Here is a 24711-nt window from a genome sequence, read left to right on the forward strand (position 1 = left end):
CACTCCTGTTCACATATTGTTGCTGATGTTAGTTGGTGACTTACCCAACCAGCAGTGCCATGAGGTCAGTACTAAGGTACCGCTCGCTTGGGGGCTGCTGCCAAACCAGAGTGAAGTCTGTGGTTCACACTCCTGTGAGGTTCATGTTGGGCATTTACAAGACAGTTGCATGTGGAGGTTCTCCCCACCTCATTTCTCTGCAAGAGAAGACCACCCGGACACTAGGACATACCACCCACTTCTTCTTCCACCATCTCATCCACAGTCTTATTGATCAATGTGAACTGTAATCAGTGGCAGTTTAAATTTGTGTGTCATGCAGTGAGTTCCAATGATTGGAAAACACTTGAAACCTTTGGTATGGGGATGGGTGGATCATACTGAAGGCAGGATCACTCTGTGTAGGTCATCTCTGGCAAAGCATCAACCGTTCTGCAGAAGTAATGAGCATCACAGTTGTAATCCTGGTAGACAGAGTGCAGGTTGTTGCCTACAAGGGTGTCAAGTTGGCCAGGAATTCTCCTTCCTCAGTCCTGTCAGTGGCAATACTTTGTGCACAAGGAGGAAATAAGATCATTCTGAATGTAGAAATTGTTTATGGCTCATCGCACTCCAGGGAAGGGCCACCGCTGAACAAGCAGCCTTAAATTACCAGCCGTGGGCACTTGCCATATAGCACTAGTCTGGGACAGAGAAATGAGTTGTGGAGGTACATAATACTGTCATTTAATCTGATCTAGAGCTCAGTAGAGACATGTGCAGATGTGCTTCTCTGTCCGTGACATGGGGATAACAATACCAGCCCAGGTGTCTCACAGAGGTGTCATGAAAATTAATTAGATAATGTCTGCACAATGCTTTGAACACAGCAAAACACCGTGTACAGGCTAAGTCCTGTGCTTAACTAAGGTGGATGGGAGTTTGGTGGCTGTTAACCCTTTTTCTAGGAGATGGAAGTAACTTGCTTGTAATCCATTTCAAACTATGTGTATTGATGCATTGATTTCCCTTCTTTCTATAACTCTCTGTGTTTCAGGTTCTTGCCTACCCATCTAGATGGTGAAATAAGTCAAAAATTTCCCTCCTCAGTATTAATTTAACTGCATTTAATTCAAATTCAGTTTAATTTTTATCAGAGGCATATCACCCGGTAGGAATCCTTAACCCCAGATATTTTGTCTCTAATCCAGTAAAACGTCTTTGCACATGCTTTAAGACTCTCCGTATTTTCATTGCCCTTTAGCTGAGCGCCTGCCCCATACTCACATTCGAACATGTGCTGTAATGTTTGACTCAGGTCATCAGAGATGGTGAAAGATTTTGTGTCAACCAGAGATCTCTGTGTGTATAAAAATAAAACAAAAACCTCTCTTTTACAAGTAGTGCTAAATGTTATTATAATTTACTGTAGAGAGAGCAGAGAGTTTCCATCCGGGAAAACATTTTATGGATGGCAGGACAGCAGCTGGAGAGATCTGAAATGACAGCATACTGCTGAGCTTGATAAGAGCTTATCAACACAGCTACACAGCTGATGGTTGGTGCTCCTGGTGAAGTGGAATAAAATGAATGTGTTGATCTCAATCGAGTTTCTCAAAGATAAGAGTGTCTATCACAGAAACCCCTCATCACACGCACACACTTATCACGGGAAATATCGGGCACTCCTGAATTCAGCAGAGATGGAAAATGGGATGGGGCGTGAGGAGAGTGCTCTGGTAGATGCGCGTCAGGCCATGGCGCAGTTGAATATTGCAGAACATAAGGTAATTCTGCAGAATTGGCAGGCTCTTCCCTTTTGCCACAACACCTGTAATTTGCTTTCCTTGTCATCACCGTTACCACTGTCCCTGTCCTTTGGGAGATGTAACTAGAGGGTGTGTTTGTTGGGGAGGAGCCGTTTGCCTGCGTACCTGAGAAGTGATGAGTGTGTCAGTCAGACATTCTCACTCTTGTGGGATGATTTAAATGAACTAAATAAGAATACTGCTTCTCGTCTCCCACCTAGCTGTGTCCACTACTCCTGCGAAGCCACCGACTGCCAGAAGCTGGAGATCGAGAACGCGCTGCTGAACTGCACGGGCGGCGGGTGGCTCAATGGTGCCCAGTGCCACGTGAGCTGCAAGACGGGCTACATCCTGCAGGTCCAGCGAGACGACGATCTCCGCAAGAGCCAGGTTTGTTCTGCTGGTTTTGTATGAGCCACAAGACAGGGGCGAACAAACAGACGTGGAGAAATAACCCAACCTAAAACCCAAAATCTCAGCTCAGCCTTGGGACAAGACCTTATCCAAATATGTCTCATCAGAATAGGAGCCATTGGACTCTGTGGGAAGCAAAGCTCTCACAGTGAGCAAAGCTCAGATGTTCCCCAAATTTTGCGGTTTTCAACCCAAAATGTTTAAATTTGCGTTCAGGTCTTCTCTGATCTCACTGCCTCTGCTCAGCTGAGCAGTGTTTCTTGAGCTGGCTTTTTGGGATGCGTTGGTTGTTTTTGTTCTTCACACAACCAGTTTCTGGGCAAAATACTTCAGTTTTATTCCTCGAGTTGAGGCTAACAATGTCTTTTAGCTCCTTTGCAGTGTTTCAGTCCATCTGTTCCCAACCACATGCTGGCACTGCAGAAGTGCATGGTATCAAAGAGGTGGAAAAAGCACCCAAACATTTTGCTTCCAAAGAAAGAACCAAAAACTTCCCCCCATGGGCCAGAGAGTGCTCCCCATCTTCTCTAAGCTGAGCATTACTAATCCAGTCCTACAAACACAGCGTGTCTTGATGCAGTGAGTGAGATATTGAGGAAAACTTATCACTTTCTTGAAACATTAAAAACGTTGCAGGTTCTTTGTGCTGGGGAGGTGGACAAGGTGCATGTGCAGCATGGCCCGGCCTTGGCAGGCTGTGGGGAGCGGGGTGCAGGGGTACGTGGGTGCAGGGCAGGCACCCCGGTTTGTGATCTCATTCCCAATGGCGCCGGATCCCGTGAGCGGGACGTGGGGATGGTTTCCCCCATCGGCACCTTCTCGCCTGCTGTGGGGACAGCACAGACATCTGGGGGCTGGCAGCCGAGCTCAGCAGCCTCTCTGTATTTGTGAAATACTGTGTTCTTCATCAGCTTGTGGAGGGGAATGAGTCAGCCCTTTCAACTCAATTACAAAACAAATACAGGACCCCGCAAGCTGGGCCTCTTCCATCCTAATTGGCATCAGCACCAGAACCCCAGCTCCAGCTGAGCATTTTTACAGAACAGAAAACAAGTTTTCAAACGAGCCTGAATGGCTGAACCAGGAAACAGTTGGAAGGGATCTGTACATTGAGCACACAGGAATCCCAAACCAAATAAAACAGCCTAAACATGTTTCACCAGCGCTGTGCTATTTAAATGCAAGAAGTACCTTTCGGGGAGGCTCAGCCAACTGTACATGGTTTTGCTCTGAGAAGTTTGGTTTCAGAGCCTTGATCAGACTCATGTGACAGGAGCGGAGGATTTTAGCACCCCTAGCAAACGTGATTCACTGCCGATTACAACATGCTTCCTCTCACCCTGGTCTGCTATTGCACTTCATCGTCTTTTTTCCACTGATAAAAACCCTGAGGCCAATGGCTTTGTTTTGCTCAGTGCTGTGCATTCACTGGTCAAATCAGGGAAGGAGTGGAGCATCTTAAAAATATCCATGTTCACCTAAGCACATTAGACACATGCTTATAAAGTTCATTCATGTCCTTTGGAGATCTGTTGAAAGGGAACGGACAGTTTCTTTCACTATCATCTTGTTTTATTTCTGTGCGTCAGGTGCTTCAAACCAGAACGTATGGAACACGTTGGCAAGAAATGAGTTATCTGAGAAAGTCTGGAATCCATGGTTTGGATTCCTTGGATTGTGTTGTATGGAATTGCATTGTGTTCCCTCCACAATTGTTTCCCAGTTTCAGTTCCTCTGCTGATCACAAGCGTTTGGGATGAGACGGGGCACGTGGGTTGTTATCTATAGGCAGAGGGACTTTCTGTTATTATCAAGGAACCTTGCACACAGCTCTTGGTTGTTTCACTGTTGTCGTTTAGTTGGATATTTTACTTGATTGACTTATTTTGAGGGTCTAGAGCTATTCTTTTCTCATTTAACTGACAGTGTTGGGGGGCTGCACAAGGTAGGAAGGAGGTTGAGCTGAGGTGCAATGTCTCAAAGAGCAGACTAAACATCGGTGGCCCATGGCCACTGCAGGCTGATGAAGACTGACTGACAGGTTTAGCATCCGAACCGCATTTGTCTTCTGCATTCCACTGAAAGGCAGAAAAAAAAGGGTGAACGGAGAATTAAAAGCCAAATTTTTAAAAGCAGCTCAGAGATGTAGGGGCACGAGTCACATTTCAAATCAATCTTTAACCTCTAAGGGGTCTTTGAAAATCTTCTTAACAATTTCTGCGCTTTCTGGTCTCTGTGTCTTCTGAAACCACCATTTTAATCAGTCAGAGGGCACAAAAATCATTCAGCTCTGCTCTCTGAGTAGCTCCCATTCCCAAAACCTGTTAAAACTCCATAAAATCACCAAACCCTAAAAACGTCAGCACTATCTACAGTAGAAACTGTTTGCTGTTGGAACATTTTTTTAAAAAGCGGAGTTGTTTACAGGCTCTTGGGCTCTCTCTCGTCCTTATTTAGGGACTTCACCACCAGCAACAAAAAAGGATTTGCACAGTGATGGAGCAAAACTCTCCATGTATCTTTCTCACAAAGATCATCTCAGGATGTTTTCATTCCCCCCCACCCCATTTCTTCCCACCCCCCTGACATCTCCATCGCTCTTTCTTCTCTTCTCCCCCTCTCCCCCCTTTGTCTTCCCCTGCTTTCCTCCCCCTTGTCCTTCGCTGAAAGCCCCACTCATTCAGTGCCTTGTTGTCATCTCTCCTTGAAGCTGCCACCACTGCTGCTCTGGTCAAGAGGTGTTATTTAAAACCCAGCAGCTCCCTAATGTTGTGCAAAGGCATCATCAATCATGCCAGGAAAAGAAAGCGCGGCTCATGTGGGTTCAATTAGAGGCACAGTAGTGGGCAGAAGTGGAAGAATACTTAGAGGGGAGGGCACAGCTGTTCGTTTTTAAGGAGAGGAAACTTCACATGTGAGGCATCGCTTGAAGAAGGAGCCGGCTGGGATCTTGGGCAGCAGGAAGGAGACATGAATTCTCCCAAGCTGTTCAAAGTCCCAAGAAACAAATCTTTCTGGCACCAGATTTGTTTAAGTTTGCATCTTCTTCACTACACACTGTATCTTTGGAGACCTTTTTTTCCCCCCCCCCCCCTTTTCTCGTCCTTACCCTCCCTCCTCGCGAAAGCCTCTTTTGGAAGGCAGGACATGAAGGGAAGCAGTTGCTGTGATGCCAGTCAAAGCAGCGCAGAGTGCCCAAAGTGACAGCTAATAAACCAGACGAGAAAGCCAAGTGCTTCGTGTGGACTGCTGTGAGCTGGGTGACCTTGTCAGATCAGACAGGCGAAACAGGCACGTGTCTGCTCAGGCTTCGCGCAGGAGATCTGCAAAGACAGACACAGATGCTGCCACAGAGACCCAGGGCTGGATCCGAAGGTGGCTGAGTTGATTGGAAATACCCCCAAGATGTGATGTGGTGTTGGGGAGAGCTGGGGTCCTGTAATGATCCCACCTTCGGGTGGGCCATTGCAAGAGGGAGAAGCTGAGAGCCGGTGGGCGCCATCTGCAATAATCTCCATGGTGGGGTTTGTCGTGTGTCCTTTCATTCAAAGCCAGTAGTCTTTGTCTCCATTGTGGGGAATGTTCTCTGTTATGTTCTGCTGCAGAAGGACGTGCTCCTTTTGCTTGAAGTGATGACATGATAGACATACTCTAAAATTTGCCATTATTATGTCTGACCTTGAAAACCTCAGCTTCCATCATACAAAACATGGAACAAATTACTGGAAAAAGCTGAGAAGCCAGGGTCTTACCCACATGGGCACAGCTTCTCTGCATGGGAATGGCCTTGCCAGGAAGAGGAAAAGCCATAAGACCCTGGAAGGAAGTGGCTTTTCCAGATTTGGTTAGTGGTTTTGTTGGGAAAGCACCATGGGGAAAAGCCCAGAGATGAAAATATGGAGAGACTTGTGGGGTTTTTTTCACATCAAGGTCTAGAATGGGGGGAAGGAAAAGGGCAGTGGGAGTACAGCTGTAAGGAGGGATCCCTTCCAAGGAGAGGTGACCCCAGGCAGGTTGTGTTTCCAGCAGGCTCTGGTGTCCTCCAGCTTTCTGCTGACAAAGTCCACAACTGCAGCTGAAATACCCTCACAGGTGTTAGCTTCGGCAAAACCTTCTTGCCCATTCCCTGTAAGGTAGGACTGTCATACACAGATACTCCGTTTTAATTTTGGTGCTATATTCTAGATTCTGAATTTGCACTGTTTATTCGGTGTTTTGTAGAGCTACATCTGATGTGCAACCCTGCCATTAGAGAAGCTCCTTTGTGCACCACACTGTCTCAGCAGCCAGCATCAGCTGGTAGGAACAATCGTTCCTTCCTAAACCAGATCACACCAACACTAATAACTGAATTCTTAGAGTTGAATCTCCTGTCACTGATGGAGCTTCATTGTGCTTGTTGTGGATCCAGCAAGATACAATGCAAGACTTTTCCATAACATATGGGTATCCTGTGACATCAATAGCGTGGTTTTATGTTTTAAACCTCCTGGTGTCGAGGAGCCCATCAGCCACGGGGCTGGAGTGTTATTTGATGATAGCATCTGCTAAGGGAAATGGAGGCTTTGCAGAATGCTGGAGCAGCCCAGCCTGGAGTGCAAATGTGGTGATGATGGTGCTGTGTTATGAAGACATGGAAATACGCTATATCATCCCTTCTCCTGTGGCCATCACACCGCAGATTCTTGGAAGCACGGGTGACTTCAAGTCGTCAACTGTCTGCAGAATATAGCTACTTATTAATGGAGCAGGTATTCTGATAAGGCAGAATTTAAAGTGAATGGGGAGCAAAATGCCCGGGAATGGGAACACAGAGTGTCACTCCACCTGAGTGCTCTGAGAATCCCAGAATGTGCTGCTCTAAATTGGTAGAAAAGACATTTTTTTCCATCAGCAATGCTCCCTGTTTAAATAAACTCCACGGTCTAGAAAAGGGGTTTTGTGCCCACTTGGGAAGTGTCCAGTTTCTCAGCTCTGGGACTGCTTTTTCCATTCTGAATGCAACCATATATCAAAGGGAGACAGGTCTGAACTTCTGTTGAAACCATTAGGGTGTTTTTGCAAAAAGGGAATCCAGGTCTCTTTGATGTGTGCTAGAAAAATTCCCCTTCCTTTTATAAACCCAGATCAATGGTCGGCAGTGCAGATCTCCTGTGAGCGTACCAGCCCTGAATAAAATATTCCCCGGAGGCAGAGGAGTGCTGCTGTACGGCTTGGTCAGATTCCTCGCTGGAATCTTCGCGGGTATCTTCCCCTGCTTGTGTTTGGGTTTCTCATATTTCTTCTGTCTTTCTCTTTATTCTGGTCTGGAGGGGAGAGTCCTACTTTCAGATTTTTCACTTCTAGTTTTTAATGTTTTTCCCTTTTTAATTAGAAAGTGGATATGTTGTTTATTCTGTTCTCTTTGCCAATGTCTGTTTGTCCTTCAGTCACTCAGTAAATTCTTCATCTTAGCTTTGGATGGGTGGCTCCTTTACCTCCCCTGCTTTTATTTTCTCTCTCCCTAACACTTCAGGATTTCAATCCGCTGCATTATTTGGATAATTCCTTGAACCCACAGAAACGTATCTTCTATGTAGCCAGGGTGGTAAAGCAGCATTAGGGAAGTCAGAGCACAGGTGCTGATTCTGTGTTCAACCTCTCTCATTGTGACTTTCTGGTCCAAGTGCCAGGTGAACGTATGGGCAGGATGCTCTTGGGTCTGTCCATTGCAAACTGCTCCAGGAAAACCTCTGTCTGTCAAGCGTACATGTACCAGGGCAGCAGGGCCCTGGTTTTGTTTGGAGCCTCAGGGTGCTCTGATCATAGAAGCCATCACAGCAGCTCTCAGTATCTGAACACAGTGCTGAAATAGCCCAGGCCACCTCCCTGTGTACCTCAGACCAAGGGTGACTGACACCTCCTGGGAGAGCCTCAGGTGAGAGTCCCAAATGGCTTCGTGTCAGGTTGGCTTTCACTTCAAACCCAAGGATGAGTTTGGCTGCTCAGGAATACATGGGGATCCCGTTGGAGCGGCCGTGTCACTGCGGAGGTGGCGGGGATCGGGGACAGCTGCCAGCTCAGCCCTGCGCGCTCCGTTCTGATCCCAGGGCAGCTTCCCAGCCTGTCTCAGGAGGCGACACAGACGAGAGTTCAGATTATTTGTAGTGCTGCACATTATCCCACTCCTCATATTGAAGCACTTTGGTGTCTCACCCCAGAGGTGACAGAAATACATCCTAGTTCCCTTGACACCATTTTCTGTTGATGTTTCCTTGATGTTTTTAGTAGCTGCTGTCCAAATGATGATGGTAGTGGTCAGGCCCAGTTTTGCTTAACTTGTGAGCCAAAATAATGGCTGTTATTAGGCTCAAAATGCTTTTGATCTCCCCCTTGGTGGCTGTGATGGCTGTAGGCATGTGTCTTTTTCCAGATGGAATCCAGCATCACCATGACTTGCACAGATGGGAAGTGGAACAAGCAGGTGACCTGTGAGCCCGTGGACTGCGGTGTCCCAGACCAGTACCATGTCTACCCAGCCACCTTCAACTGCAGCGAGGGGACCACCTTTGGCAAGAAATGCTCCTTCACTTGCCGACCTCCTGCTCTTCTGAAAGGTATCCGAGGGTGCAGGGACCTGGGGACAGCTGCACCGCTAACGCAGGCTGCTCCTAGTAATATATGTTTCTGTTGCTGTTGTTTTAGAATTATTCATGATATTTTAAGTATGAAGAATTACGGAGCCTATGGGAAGGTTTATTTACATTAGGAATTGAGTTCCTTTGCATCTCTCTATTACCTTCCTGTGACCTTTCCTGATCACGTATGGCCAGGCAGGAATGACAGTGAATATTACTTCCATACAACCAAAACATGGAAAAGTCATGGGGATAAATCAAATTGAACTCTCTCTCGTCTTCTTTCCCATGCCTTCTGTTTTCTGTCTGTCTCCCTTCCATGAATTTGGAAAGGCAGGAGAAGACTGAAAAGTCTCATGTCCCAGTTGCACAGTCCCCCATCACTGTCTTTCTTTTTTTCCTAATCCGCCCATCATCTCTTTGCCACATTCGTCTTGCTCCACCTCTGACCTTTCTCTTCTCTTTTTTTTGGGGGGTCTATAATTTTTATTTCTTAAAAATAACACACTTTCTTGCCTCCTTTCCTTTTCTCCTCCATCTTCTTCCCTGCTGCTTTTCTGGTAGCATCCCCAGCACCATCGACTCCTCTGCTCACTGGCATGGTACCCAGAAACAAGAGAATATATCAGTGTTAATTTGAAGGAACATTAGAGCCAAATTAACTTGTTGTCTTGCAATGGAGTAATCCTAGCTGCTGTTGTCAACCCAGGTACAAATGCTGTATAAGCCTTTTTGGTACATATGGTATCACCTCTTCCGCTTTGATTCACTGCAAACCCCAGAAGAGGCAGGTGAACAATATTGTTCATTTCAGTGAAAGGATATGTTCATTTCTTCATATATAACCAAATTTCTTAATTTTTGTAACTCAGACTTAGCATAACCTCAAGCAGCCAACATACAGTGAAAGATAAGACTAATCAAAGGGGAGATTTTTATCAAAAATTCCCTTTTTCTGTTAATAAACTCAGAGGGTCATCTTCAACAAGAGATGTTTTTTCATTGAAAATGCCTGGATTTTTTTTTTTGAGGGGGCAGTGAAAATAATGATATTCATCATGACCAACAGAGCTTCAGCTGATGACTCCATCCAGGGTAGACAGGGGGATGACAACCAACCCCCAGGTCAGGGGGTGCAGCTGTGGTGTGTAGCATCACGTCACTTTTGTCCTGAAACTCTGTGAGCTGTGAGGTAAAGGCACCATTTGGTGTACAGCCATCGGTGATGACTAATAGATGTTACCACTAAGCTTCTGGAGAATGGCGTTGGAGTGACTCATGCCTAATTCAATCACTGACGTCATGACAGCCACGGCTGGTAATGTCACAGCTTATCACTTTGCAGTGGCGAGTATGAGATCACCACGGCTGGTCTGCAGAGCTGCTGCGTGAGTCAGAGCAGAGGAGCGGGCTGGTGCTCTAGAAAATTGCTCCCTTCTGCACAAAATACCTCTGCAATCATCTGCACTTGGGGAGGGGAGAGAGAAAGCCAGGGCTGATTTAATGCGGCTTCTCTTATCTCTGTGGGTAGGGCAGGAGGGCTCCTCCACATACCTTCCTGAGCCCTCCAGAGCCTTTTGTTTTCTTCGTCTTTGAATTCCAACCTCATGCCCCGGCTGTCTTCCTTCGCTCTCAGAGAGATGGCATTGCAATCCGGGGTTAGCAGTTTGTCAGTATTATTTGGGATAACTCCGAAGTTGGCTTGCTGTTGAAAATATGTCTTGTGGGTTGAGTAGAGTTCCTGCAGCAATGCTCAGGGATTTCAAGAGAGTATGAGGGGTTTTTGAAGGGTTAGTGGCTCATAGCTGTGTTTTGCTTCTTAGGAAAAGCTTTTTCCTTTTCAACATACAGCATAAAATAACAAAGAATGTAAAGTACACTGAGACTAGGCTACTTTTAGCTTAACCTTCTGAAGTCAAGTAGGTCACAGCAGAGGCAAAGAGATCCATTGTAGCTTTTACCTTTGAGGTGCTGGGCAAGAAAGCTTCATAAGGAAAATGAATCTCTAATGGATATTATGAATCATATTTATCACACTAGTCCCCAAGGACTGAGAATCTCCAGCTGAGAATGGCTTCTCATTGTGTTGGAGTAGTGACTCTAATACTAACAGATGCTGCTCCAAAAGGCTCAAAATTGAAATAAAAAGGACAGATTCAGGGAAAAGATATAACACAGAAGCGGAATGAAGAATGTAATGGCACCAAACCCTCTGTTAATGCCATGACTTTGGAGAGGAGGGGGTTGATGTGTGAAGCAAGCTTCCTTTCAGAGAAGAACAAAATAAGGAAGAGAAATACAAAAGATTACAAAGCCAGTGGGGTTTCCCCTATGCTATAGCATTTCCTGAAATAAACACTGTCTGCCTGTCATCTGAAAACACAGTCTTTAGTGATTTGATGCCATCATCTAGATGGAGAAAACGCATAGGACACGCAGCTGAATTTGACAGACCGACTGAGGTGGCTTTTGATATATCATGTGTGCAATGATGTTTTGAAAGAATTAGTCCTGCTGAACGTTGCTGACTTTACTCACTGTTCTTCTCAGGAAATAACAGCAACTTGACCTGCATGGAGGACGGGCTGTGGTCCTTTCCGGAGGCGCTGTGCGAGCTGATGTGTCGAGCACCCTCCATCGTTCCAAACGCGGATCTCCAGACCACTCGTTGCCGAGAAGATAAGCACAAAGTGGGCTCATTTTGCAAGTACAAATGCAAACCAGGTTACCATGTCCCTGGATCTTCCAGAAAAGCAAGAAAGTACGTGAAGGAGTTATGCCATGCAGTCAGCATGTTTCAGAAAGCCACAAGTTAAAATGAGTTTGGGAAAAGGCTGGGTTGTTTATAACAGACTATATGGGCTGTAGGGGATAGCACTGAGAAATTCCTTCATGCAGGTAGATGTGCAATTTTAAGGGGATTTAGGCACCTCGTTCCCTTAGACTTCTTTGAAAATCCTAGCCAGTGCACAAATAACAGACCTTACCTTAGAAATAGCCCTTTGATACGCAGCTTGGGGAGTCCCCTTTGAAACTCTGCAGGAAAGGGTTAGTGCTATCATATACTTCTGACTCTGCACAAACCCACTTCAAACCAACCACAGCCCACAAGCCTGGGAAGCAGAGTTTTTAGAAGACGTGTCCAAAGCCCAAAGAGCAGTTTAGGCTGCGCGGCTGAATGTTGGCTTTGCAAATAATCGCTATTTTTGCCCCGAGACCTCATGACGCAGGTTCATGACTTGTTCCCCAGGTGTTAAAAGCTCAAGCGCACCCATCCCCTGCAACCTGCTAGCAGAGCTCAGAGGCTTTAGAGCCTTTTAGCTGACTCAGCCACTCACTGCATGTTTTTTTCCGCACAAAAAGGCGAGCGTTTAAGATCCAGTGCACGCAAGACGGCACGTGGCTGCCGGGCGCTTGCGTGCCCGTAACCTGTGACCCTCCGCCTTCCAAGTTCCACGGGCTCTACCAGTGCTCCAACGGCTTCCAGTTCAACAGCGAGTGCCGGATCAAGTGCGAAGATGATGACAGCCAGCCGGTGAGTCTCTCTTATCCAAATTATCTCAGCCCATACAAGCTGGTTTTATGGTATGTTCCCTATGGACCCTGATCTTGGAGGGGCTGAGTGCCATTGAGCTCTTCTGAGACCAGAGACAGAGAAATGGAGAAGGGAAATACGTAATTGAAGTAGAGAGAGAGAGCTACTGCCAAGAGCCTGGAAATAATATTGTTATGATAGTAGTAATGGTATTAACTATTACCTGTAGAGTACTGGCAATGGGTGACTTACTGTTTTGCAGAAAATAAGTGGCTGAAAAATCTGCCTTGGTGGCTCTATGTAGCTAGGAAATAAGGAGTAATGGAAGAAAGTAAGTAGGATATGAGCTACCCATACTTGTCCTGTTTGCTCATTCCATTTTACCTGGCTTTTCTCTACAGTTCTTTTTCTCACTATCACTGTATGTATCTCTGCCATATGAAAATTTAGCTTTATGGAGATTACAGCTATTCAAGTGAGCTGTCTCTGAACTTTCATGGTTTCTGGGCTGTGAAGGTGTCATTTGGCATCAGGGGTCAGATCCCCATCTGGCGTAAATCAGTGTGTTGCCTTTGACCTCCTAGGACTTCCTCACTGATAGGAGAAGGTCTGGCCTTTAGTACCCTGTTTGAAATGCTTAGTTTCCCTCAACAAAGGTAATTATAGTTTGTGAGATGAGTAACTTCTCCCAGAAGTGCTGCTGCTGCTTAATACACTTGGGAAGAGAAAGTTGGGATGTAGGAGCTGCTGCTTCTACACGCAGTGCAGAGAGCAGGGAGAGCTCTGTCAAAGGTCTTTTTATATAATTCCAGATTCTAAGGACATCTCAAAAAGGGGCCAGTGATCTAAAAGACACCTCTGATACCTGCTCCAGACTTTAAAAGCCACTTGTTGTCCCCAGACCCTGCCAGGCTGGCCTGCCTGGTTCATGGGGATGACACACAGAGCCCTGGGGCACCTGAAAAAGGTTTCCTTGAGTAAGACTTATGTGAGGTTACGAACCTCATGAAGTGAGAAGCTGCACTCCTGGGTGCAGTTTGGGTGGGAGTGACGGGATGCAGCATCTGTGGCTTTGTGCATCCACCACTTGCTCAGCCTGGTCACCGTGGCTGCACCATCGCTGCCAGGGCAGGGAAACCGGCACCACTGGGGTAACGACAACTGGTATAACTGGTTTGTGTTTGCTTTTCAATGAGCTGGATGTGAAGAGGAGCAAGCAGTGGAGTCAGGGTTACAGCAAGAATGAACTGAGAGGTACAGCTATGTCTCTGTTTGCTGTGAGGAAGAGTATAGTGGCTGTTGAGCTGCAAAAGCAGCTTGAGCAAAGGAGCAGATAACATCTTGAGAAAAGGATTTGCAGAGAAAGGTATTTCCAGATATCCCAGAAAACAGACTACAGAAAAAGAGGGAGGACTCCTGGCACAACTCAGAACCACTTGAGAGGTGTTAATTATTTAAGGATTAAACCCCACTAAGTCTCTCTCAGCTATATAAGGTGATAATTCATGTTGCATCCAAGCAAGAAGCCCAGCAGGGATTTTCACAAGAGATTTTGCAGGTCAGGGAATGATGGGCAGCATGTTACTATAGCAATGGATATCCTGGGACCTCTGAGTATGTTGCAGAAACTATACAATAGTATCCTCAGGCACAGCCAGGTCTGGGAACATAAATCAGCTTTCATGGCTCACCTTTAAAAATCACGCTTGAACCCTGGCATGCAAATTATAATGGAAGTGCACCACACTTGCTAAAACAGCAAATTGTGCTCAGTTATCACTTAGTGATCTCTTCCTGAATTTGTCACCACGCTGAAGATCATTACTCAGCTGTACGTATGATATCTCTTAATTGCCAGGAACCGTAATGGTAATTTAAGCAGGTACCTCCCCTGGCACCCAGACCAAGGATTTTCCATTTCTGGATATTGCGCACAAATCATATGAACAGTCAGATCTAAATGAATCAGGCTCTGCCAAACTGGCCCTTAGGTGAGAGTCACCAAGCTGGATCACACCCTGAGTCCATCTGGTCCATTATCCTTTCATATGATTTTCTTATTACTTCTGGCAATGGCCAGATGTCTAGAGAAGGGGAAGCAGGTCCCACGCAGTAGACTGCCAGTAAGACCACTTTGCATCTCACTAAACATTATGTTCATCAACAAAGCTGAGAGAAAAACACAAAACAGGATGAGGATATTAAGGACAAGACCAGCACTGAAGGCTGCACAACCTTCCACACCGGTACCAGTGGCTTGTGCAGACCCCTGTGCTACAAGAGATCTGGGTCACAGGGAAATGCTCCTAAGAAAAGTTCAGCAGCCCTGCTGGGATCCCAGCATAGACAGCAAACTGAAGGATCCCCAAAGACATCAAGCACAATCTTCCACGAGCAGGGTGGGCAGATGGTGGGCAACATGCCTGGCATGTAAAATGGGTGAAGAGAAGCAGAGATCCTCCATGGTTCTCCCACCCAGCAAGGCCTCCACGGGAGGTTTGGAGCCCAGCCACTCCAGACATCGTCCTGTTGAATGTCCCACATTGCCCCATGGCAGTTCAACTCGCAGACCCTGCAGAACAGCTTGTGCAGAAATCCCCAATGCCAGGAGGATAGATCTGACAAAAGATTGCCTGTGCGCTCCTTTGTTGTTTCTAAAGGGCATGATATTTCCCCTTGGATTTTGGTATTCACTCTTCAGTATCATACAGAGAATCTTTTCTATAAGAGAAATGTCATCTTCTATCCCTTGCCCATTCCCACACCAGAGGATTTTTCCCCCCTTTCCACCTGCCTCTGTGCTTGTCTGTCTCAGCCTCTTCGCTCGCTGTCACTCAAGGCAGCCAAGCTCCAGAAAGCACGTTCTGCCCTGCTAAGCATCCCTGCTCGTGTCCTGCTTTCTTTCCCCCTTCAGACAGCCATTGGGGATTCTTTCTGTTTCAAGACAAAGATGATGTAACTAGTTAGAAAACGGGAAGAGGGAAAACGTCTGCATTCAATGCAAACCGCTCAACAATAAGAAAGAAGGCAAATGGGGTGAATGCACCTTTATTACAACTGGAGTGGGTCTGTTTTAAGGTAGAGACCTTGCAAGGGCCTTGTGAAGACATTGCCTTGCACAGAAGAGGCATGTTTGTGTGGTTTTGGAAGAAAAGTCCTTCTTGCCCCCCAGGGCTGGCAGTCCCAACTGGGGGCTCTCCCAGCTCCGGCAGAACTTTGCTCCCACTTCTCACTTCTCAGCCTGTCCTTGCTGCTGTTTTCTTTTTCGTGACCACCCTCATTGTCTTCTTCTCTCATTCCCAGGGCCGTGGAAGCAACGTGATTCACTGCCGGAAGGATGGAACCTGGAGCGGCTCCTTTCATCTCTGCAGGGAGATGCAGGGCCAGTGCGCGCTGCCCACACAGCTCAACAGCCACCTGAAGCTGCAATGCGCCGGCGGCTATGGAATAGGTTTGTGAGCATCGGTTTGTGAGCATCAGCCCCGGCCATCTGCCATGGCGGGATGCAGCTCAGATGGGGCATGAGATGAAGAAGAGGATGGGAATGAGAGGGAGCCTGCAGTCCTTGAAGTCACCTTCTCCTCTGGATCTGTTTGCCTGAGGAAGAGGTTGCTACGGGAGGCTTTTCAGGGAACTGATTTTAGGAAACACAAAGCATTGAGAGGCCAGGCATCATGTAACATGCTCTGGTTGCCTGCCTCCTCCAGTGCTTCCAGTTTCATCATGTTCCTTCTTGGCCAGCTGGTTTTAATGGGCAGCCAGCAAGCCGGACTACACCAGAGACACATCCAGTCCTCAAAATACAAGGAGAAATTGTACCTACATTCGCTCTTACGCTTTCGCAATGTCCCCATCCTTCAACTACATGCACATGCTCACGCCCCAGAGGCTGCAAGGCAGGAGCTGGCAGGAAAACGCAGCATCAGGATAATTCAGGTCTCTCCAGAAAGAATACAAGACCAGATGAGCATCCCCTTAACATGACAGACGTTTAGGAGCTGTTGTGAGGGTGTATTTTCCCCCTTCTGGGGTGCCTGGTCATGATGCAAGGGGTGATGAGCTTTGGGGCGCTTCCTGCGCTCAGTTTTGCTTTGTGTCACCCAGGCAGAGAGAGGAACAGACCACACACAGAATTGTGCGCACTATATTGTACATTGAGCCCCTGTTTTTGATATCTCCCTGCTGTAAGGGCTGCAATGGGAGCTGCACTGGCTGCAGCCTGTGCAGACACACGAGGACCCTTCCCGCAGCCCCCCTGCCAGCCCCCTCCTCCCTCCGCCCGTCCCTTTGAACTTGGAGAAGTTTCCTCGTGGTGCAGCTCCCTCGTTATATCGCAGCCACGCGAGGGACCACGAGCCTCCTTGAGTTCTCTCCTCGGGGAGGAGAACACGACCTGGATGAGATCATCGCTCTGTAATGATGCCAATTACAGATCATATATCAAAACAATTCTGACCCGCTCCTTTCCGTAAGCGTAAATAGCGTGGTGGAGCACGGGAGAGCGAGCAGCGAGCAGGATGTGGTGACTGTCAACGCGGCGAGGCGTTTTACCTTTGAAACGAGGTTGCATCCCAGGGCTGGCCAGGCTTTTGCAAAGAGAAAATACCAGTTCCTGGTGTGAAGGGGAGCATCTCAGTGCTGGAAGCAGGAGGGTCTGCAGCAGGTTCCTGCCAGCCCTCAGGCCTTTCGCAGCCCTATTGGGATGGCTGCCGCAGGTATCGATCCCAGGTGCTGATCCAGGGATGGGACCATGTCACACAGGTGAGAGACTTGTGGGACGGATCCTCCATGAGAGCGCGGTTCTCACCGGAGAGAGAGGAAGAGCTTGGTGAGGGCACAGCAGCCGTTGGCTCTTATCCTCAGCAGATGGAGACATACCACAGACTTTGTTAGGCTGGCCCAGCACCACCTTTTGGGATCAGGTTGTTGGGGTTTTCTTGTCTTATCTTCTTTGTCGTTTTGGAACCATGATCAATGTCCTTCCAGAAGGTGCTCTTCTGCCACTTACTCACAATGGGGCTGGTGTCACTGAGCCTCATCCAGTGGGTCCATGGAGCTGCTACCATGTGCAGTGAGAGCGCAAAACAAATCCCCCTTCTTGCTGGCTCAACAGCCCGGTTCTGCTCTGCTCCCATCATATGGGAGAACATGAGAAGGCAAAAGCAGGTGGGGAAAATAATAGCATCCAGTCGTGGTCACCATGAATCCCACACACCTTCAGTAATTCCTCAGACACCTAATCTGCTCTTCCAGGCCGACGTGTGTGTTGAGCCAAAGGTTCAGCTCTCCAAACCAGTGCGGAGATTAATTCCTCCCCCAGCACTGATTGGAGTGCAGAAATCCTAATGACATGTTTGCAGCAGCTGTGCCATTCGAGAGTGATTTTCCAGGGGGGAAATGGTAACGGTCCAACACACTAGGGCTTACGGTTGTGTCACCACAGGGCTCTGGGATATTGCTGCAGAGTATCGCAGCATGTTTTAATAAAGAAAGGACAGGATTCCCACTGGGCATGACAGTTAATCAGAGAAAAAGCAGGTTTATGTGTGAACAAAGCCATCATTACCTCTCTGCGTACTTCTTATTGACTATGGGACGTAGGTGCTAGCTCATCTGCAATATCATTAGGCTTGGTCACCCTCTGAAAGATTATTATTGAAGGTCTTTAAATCTGACAGATCAAATGATCGGGTTTTGTCATGTCATAGGTGAGATGAGTTCAGCAGCCTCTGGTTCATCAACCCATTGCTTGAAAGAGCAGTTGAAATGGAAAAACCTTCACATTTTCTTGATGACCAGAAAGTGCAAAACCTAACCCCCTTCTTGGAGTTAATAGCCGGAGAAATACTTAGATATGCAGCCCATACCAAAAGGCCCTGGAATATCCACCACCCCCACAGTCTCCTGCTGAGATATAGGGTTGTACTCAGCATTTCACGTGTGGCTAGAAGATAAGTGATAGTTATGGCTGACTGCTAATTGCAGTTTAGTTCAACGAGCCCTAACCCTGCCCTTCAGCTGGAAGGATGCTGGAAGGGTCCAGAGCTGCTTGCTTTATCCTCTGTCTTTGTTCTCTCCGTGTTCTGTGCAGGTGCGGAGTGTACCACCTCCTGCCTGGACCACAGCCACGAGCCCATCCTCCTGCATGTCAACGAGACCGTGCAAGACATCCAGCACTGGATGAACCCTCAAAGAGTGAAGGTCAGTGCCTGACGGTTTTACTAACTATATCGCTTGTTGCGTGGTTATGTGCAGCGAGTAAACAGCCTTACCTGTGGATCATTCTGTGAGGGGAATACCCGGGGAAAAGTCTTCTGCCCTTTAGAAAACAATTCCTGATTTCTGTTGTGTCTTTGTGTGTTGTTCTGGTAATGCGGTGGTTTTGTCTCCAGGTTGCTTTCTTTCTGTGGTTTCCCGGTGAAAGTTAGTTCAAGGTAAAGGTCCCAAATCATTGTGCTCAGATCCACCTGGAACCTGATCTGGAAACACAATTAATTACACAGGAAAATGTGATGAACAATGAGAGAAAGGGCACTGGCCAGGTTTTATTCGCTTCCTCCTGTTCAGTGTTTTGCATTCTTTGGGTGGCAGGGCTGGAATTTTCTGCACTGCTTTTGGATGACAAAAGCAGCTGATACAGAAGGTATTTCATTTCCCGAGCCAGCAGAGCTGGCTGAGTCCTCCTCCAACCCGTTCACCCGCATGCGAGAGATGCCTGCTCAGCACAGCCCTTTCCAGAGGTCACCGCTGCTTCTTCCAGCAGGTACCCGCTCACAGAACCCCGTCCTGTGCACCCTGAGCACACACCAGCATCACGGGTCTGTGCTGAGGGGGACGTGCTGTGTCCACTGCCTTGGACACACGCACAGCCCTGCACACAGATCCCACTTGGGGTGAATTGCTATTTGTTTTCACACCTGGACGAGGCACTGCTGAGGTGGCAGCTTGAATCCTGGGGTCAGTTTTGGGGCCCTCATGACAATCAAGCCCTTGAGGTGCTGGAGTGAGTGGAGAGAAGGGAACAGGCTGGAGCACAAGTGTGATGGGAGCGGCTGAGGGACCTGGGGGGTTCAGCTGGAGAACAGGAGCTGAGAGGAGACCTTCTGATCTCTGAACTGCCTGAAAGGAGCTTGGAGCCAGGGGGGGTCAGGCTCTGCTCCCCAGGAACAAGCACCAGGAGCAGAGGAAATGGCCTCAAGTTGCGCCAGGGGAGGTTGAGGTTGGATTTGGGGAACAATTTCTTCCCCAAAGGGCTGTGGGGCATTGGAACAGGCTGCCCAGGGCAGTGCTGGAGTCACCATCCCTGGAGGGGTTGAACAGATACAGAGATGAGGTTCTCAGGGACATGAGGCAGTGCCAGGAGTAGTTTAACGGCTGGACTCGATGATCTTGAGTGTCTTTTCCAACCAAAATGATTCTGTGATTCTCTGTCTTGGATACCAGTGGCAGACACACTCATCTACCTCTTTCCTGAAAACCCTCATGCCATCTACACGAATATGCCCTCCTGCCTAGAAATGTGTGTAAACAGGCACTGGTGCCTATGCGAGATTTCTGAGGTTGTGGAAGTTTATCTGGACGTGCTCAAGTGCACGTCGGGAGCTGCTGGCACTTCACGTGTCACCAGGGCGCAGGTTGCTGATGGTGCTTGTGCAAACGCTGTCAACTTTTACATACTTGGCCCTGGCTTTGCAGTAGCCCCTGTGTTACACACTGGAGTTGGATTTAGGAGGTGACCAGACAGCCAACACAGCCCCAGCATGTCCTGAGCAGCTTTGACAGTCTTATTTGCTTCTCTATGTGCCTAAATATATGCCCAAGGTTTGGCATTTTTGAAATCTGGCCTTGCCTGTGGATAGCGAGCTGCTCCAAAAGTCTCTGCTGCTTTATATTTCCCTGTTCTGCATGAAGCAATAGAATAAGTCTGGGAAAGGGATGGGGAACCTAAGTCTTCAGAATATGACAAGCTTGCAGTGTCCTTCCCGGCTTCCCATTCACTCTGGACACCGAGATTATCCCATTGCCTAAGCCTAGGCTTTGCCACGTTTCTGGCACAAAACATAAAGAAAAGCCCTATCTCTGTTTTAGGGGCTATTTCTCACTGGCCCTTTCCCGAGTGCTAGACTTTAAAGTGGTTTTGTAATTCATGGTGAAATAAAGTGACAGCTTCCCTCCTGTTCTCTGCTGTGCTCCTTCGTTTATTGATGCGGGTACGCAGAGGGAGCTGTAACGAGTTTTATACCTGCAGGTCTCTGGAGGGCTCATTAGGCAGCAGGGAAAACACAGAGTAGTGAAGGGGGAGATGAGGGATGGAGGATAAATGGCTTCCAAGAGTACAGTGGTAAATAAGATCTTTTTTGCCCTGCCGGTGAGGATCTTGCAAGAGCTTTAGGCTGTTAGCAGGTACAAGTTTGACCTCACAAACATTTTGTGACTAGAGCATGAGATTTGGTCTTGATAACTTGTGTTGGGAGATGGAGCCGTTAGGAGATGAGCGGGATGATGCTGAGACTTGCTGGAGGGGATCTTCTTTTTTCGATAGGTATAAAACATCCATCTTATTCAACTCTCCAGAGGAGGGGATGTCACCCACAGGGGTGCCACTGGGGGAAATGCTACTGGTGGCACCGGGGAGACCCTGGAGAGACAGGACTGGGATGCCTTAGGGGAAGGTCCCCGTGGCAATGCATTCTATATATCATTAATAATCTCTGTCTCTATTTACGACCACTGACAGCTTGCTGTTGTGCCAAACGAGTAAAGCGAGCAGCTGGTTGCATTTACACGGCAAGTCTTCGTGGATCTCGGAGTACTCGAGTGACGCAAAGGAAACACTTGTAGTTACTTAATTTCAGGCACAGGCAATGCACAAATGAGGGCAGTGTGAGCAGCGGATACAGGCAGGGCTGGTCTGGAGAGCTTACCTTTGAGAGAACAGGCACAGAGAAAACACAGGGAGATATCGTGTGTGGCTGCTCAAGCAACAGCTGTTATGGAAGGAAAGTGGGAAGAGGGAAACGTCCCTCCTCTGGGATTTGTTTAGAGCTGTGCAAATCACTTGATTTTTCGGTTCGCTGGAAGTTCTGTCAAATTAAAAGAAAAAAAAAAATGTTTTCTCTTAATCAAAGTGACTCTGTTGTTGTTGTGATTTTTGGTGAGCCAAAAAATTGGAGGAAAAAAAAAACATATTAGTTTGAACATAACTTAGCATTTAATTTCCAAGGATTGTTTTAAACCTTTTGCTTAGCGAAAATGAAAAAAAAAAAAAAAATTAGATGTTCTCGCAAAGGAACAAGAACAAATATTTCATTTCAGAAAATGCCTAAATATTACTGCATGTTTCAGCATTGCTTGAGGCTGAGTTGCTTTGTTGGGTCTGAGACAGTTTGCCGAAATCAGTGCAAGTTCCAAGTTTGTCTTCCAAATCAGAAAAAAAATCACCTGGACTGTTCCATGTGCCTGTTGTCCTGCAGGGAGCTGTGTTCAGAGCAGCCACCGCTCTGCCCACCATTTCCCATTTACTGTGCGTGTGCGGGGGGCAGCGAGCTGTGGAAGACACCTATAGATAGAGCTGCCAAGACTATGCAGGCAGCGGAGAGGAAAAAGGGGAATATCTCAGATTGACACCTTGACAGCTATTTCCCATTGACTGCAGGGAAACAGGGCAGACACCTCATTTCTTAGGTTGTCTGTGTTTGGGTCCTTGCCTTTGTGCTGAGCAGGATCGGGGCAAACACTGTGCAAGTAGATGCATGCCTGGGACAGCCTTGAAAATGTGGGTATGCCCAGCTGAGCGTGGGCATGGCCCTTCTGCACTGCCCTGCTGCTGGCAACGTGTTTTCCCATGTGCACCACAAGCCCTGGGATATTTGGTTGACGAGAAGTCAGTAATGAAAATTCTTAAATACTCCTCCATTCCTTCAAGCTTTGCAGTTTTCCTCCTTCCTTCTCCTCTCCCCTTTCTGTGAGTGTTGGGCTCATTTTGCAGGTGGGGAAACTGAGTCACAGAGTGACGAAGTGACTCATTGCAGTGTGGCAGCTCAGCACCCGGGAAGGCAAGAGTTTCCACCCCGTCTGTAGCTACAGGAAGAAACAGCCACCAAGTGCCAGGTCTCCCCTCCCTTGGCAGCAGGACCTGATCCTTTCACCACCACCACATTAAGCCCACGGTTAATTGTCATGTTCATTTAGTGCCTGAGGAGAGAGTTGGCTGAGACCAGTAGATGCCAGTCTCTGGGCTTTAGCCCTGGGGGACACTTGACCCATCTAAGGTGGAGAAGACTTCTGCACTGGCCTCTCCTGGGGAAACCTAATCCCCTCTGCAGCCCGCAAATAGTTGACATCATTGTGTTAGTCCCACCACGGGAGGGAAACGCCGTGACTGAAGGCATTAGGTCTTCCCTCACAAGGAGAAAATGACAGCTTGATTTGCTTTCTTGGCTCTTTGTTACCTACTGTGGGAGCGCATCCCGGCTTCCTCTCCCTTCGCAGCAGATGGAGTCGCAGCCACCAAACTGCAGATGTGGCTGGATGGCATTTCTGGGATGGGGACAGGACCAAAGTCAATACACGCGGCTGCGCAGCGCGGCCAGGCGGGAGGGCAGCTGTGCTGCAGAAGCCGATGCATGAAGGGAGCCGGGGCCACGAGGGCGGCATATGTCACCACAGTGGCTTGGAGCACGTGGTGACACAAGGAAGGGATGGGGCTCGCAGAGGCAGCAGCCAGATGGGCTTTATCCCCTGGCACATGTTGGATGTGGTACTTCCATCCACCTCTTACTGCATCCTTTGATGGCCTTGTGAGTTGGAGGGGACATTCAGGCTGGACATGAGGAAGGAATTGTTGTCCCTGAGGGTGGTGAGAGCCTGGTCCAGGTCGGCCAGAGAGGTGGTGATGAACCATCCCTGGAGACATCCCAGGCCAGGCTGGACGGGGCTCTGAGCAACCTGAGCTGGTGAAGATGTCCCTGCTCATGGCAGGGCGGGCACTGGGGGAGCTGGGAAGGGCCCTTCCACCCAAACTGTTCTGTGATTCTACAAGTTCACCTTCTGTTCTATGCTCACTGATGTGCAGGTGCCACTCAAGAGCAATGTGAATGTCCCACTGACCCAGTGACTAATCTAGCACAAGGTCAACCGTCTTTTCTACCCTGTGGAGAGTGGCCTGGGGCTGCACTCCCTTGCTCTGGAGGCTGTCGAGCCCAAGGCTCTGCAACCCTTGGAACTGAGGACAATCTTGAGTGAGAGCTCCAAGGAGAGCCCTGACCTAACAGACACTTCACCTTCTGTCTGTTCCTCTAAGGGAGGGTGGTGGGTTTTTAACGCTGGGAGGATCAGGAAAGTAGTCAGTGCATCTTCTGCGAGGGATTGTTCTCACTGGGAAACCTCCTGGTTTCAGGGCTATTCAGCTTCTGTTGTTCACTCCTTGTGCTCACGTACATTCACACGTATTGAGAGGTTTTGTAAATATTGATGCTTCTTACCAGGGGAATGTTCGATGTGCTCTTTGGAAGTGCACTTCTACTTATTGTCTGGCTGGCCTTGGATATGGGAAACAAATGCCTAAGTTTTTCTACTTGGGTTTAGTTCTTGGGTTCAAATGCTCTTGAACTGCTTCTTTTACTCTCCCCCCTCCCGCTCTATTGACTGGCCTTGTTTATTTTGAAACCCAGAAAAATTCCCTTTCTTTTTCCTCTGAAGTGCAATAAACAGAAGAGGGGGAAAAAAAAAGAGAGAGAATCTCAGCATTTGTGGCAGGCAACAGCCTGGAAATCTCCAGCTGTCTGTCAAGAGCGCGCTGGGGGAGCGTCTGACACCGCAGGGCCCCCGCACCTTGCAGCCTCCCTCCCGGGGAATAAACAACGTCCCCCCCTCGCCCGACCGCTGCTCAGCTCATACAGACGGGCCCTGTTGCGAGGCAGGTGGGGCAAGCCGGGCTTGACTAATAGTGGAAAATCCGAGAGCATCGGAAAGATAAACAGCCCAAGTCAGATAGTATAAAAGTCCTTTTTCTAGCACACACCAGGTAAGCCTCAAATGACAGAAACTGTAAAAACATGCTGAGGTTCCTCTGCAGATGAATTAAATTAGCCCTCAAATAAACAGGGGAAGGGATGGCTCGCTTGTTGGGTCTTCCCAAATGTTAATCTTTTCCTTCCCCAGGCCTCCATCCAACCCCGACCCCTGTCTTGGGGTGAGTCCCTACGTGTTTGTCTTGCCCAACTGTTCATTGTAGTGTTCCATCCATGGACAATAACCCAAAATGAACGTCCTGGTGAAAGGATGGCAGTCCTGTCTCCTAGACCTCCATGGTACTGAATCACCATCTCTGTTGACTGGCTGAACTTTTCATGCACTC

At 48.0% G+C, this 24711-nt stretch overlaps 1 protein-coding gene across 1 annotated transcript in view; it reads left to right on the plus strand.

Annotated features, from left to right (window-relative positions):
• Window positions 1-24711, plus strand: part of PAPPA (pappalysin 1) — a gene marked incomplete at its 3' end in the record, with an annotated part of 174517 nt that overhangs the window by 133194 nt on the left and 16612 nt on the right. Inside the window, exons 14-19 of the mRNA XM_080356158.1 lie at window positions 2009-2177; window positions 8614-8797; window positions 11369-11579; window positions 12182-12353; window positions 15657-15804; window positions 18445-18554. Coding sequence (XP_080212284.1) covers window positions 2009-2177; window positions 8614-8797; window positions 11369-11579; window positions 12182-12353; window positions 15657-15804; window positions 18445-18554 — 994 coding nt within the window. The remainder of the gene's footprint in view (window positions 1-2008; window positions 2178-8613; window positions 8798-11368; window positions 11580-12181; window positions 12354-15656; window positions 15805-18444; window positions 18555-24711) is intronic.

This window comes from Nesoenas mayeri (assembly GCF_963082525.1).
Source record: "Nesoenas mayeri genome assembly, chromosome: 18".
Classification (NCBI taxonomy): domain Eukaryota; kingdom Metazoa; phylum Chordata; class Aves; order Columbiformes; family Columbidae; genus Nesoenas; species Nesoenas mayeri.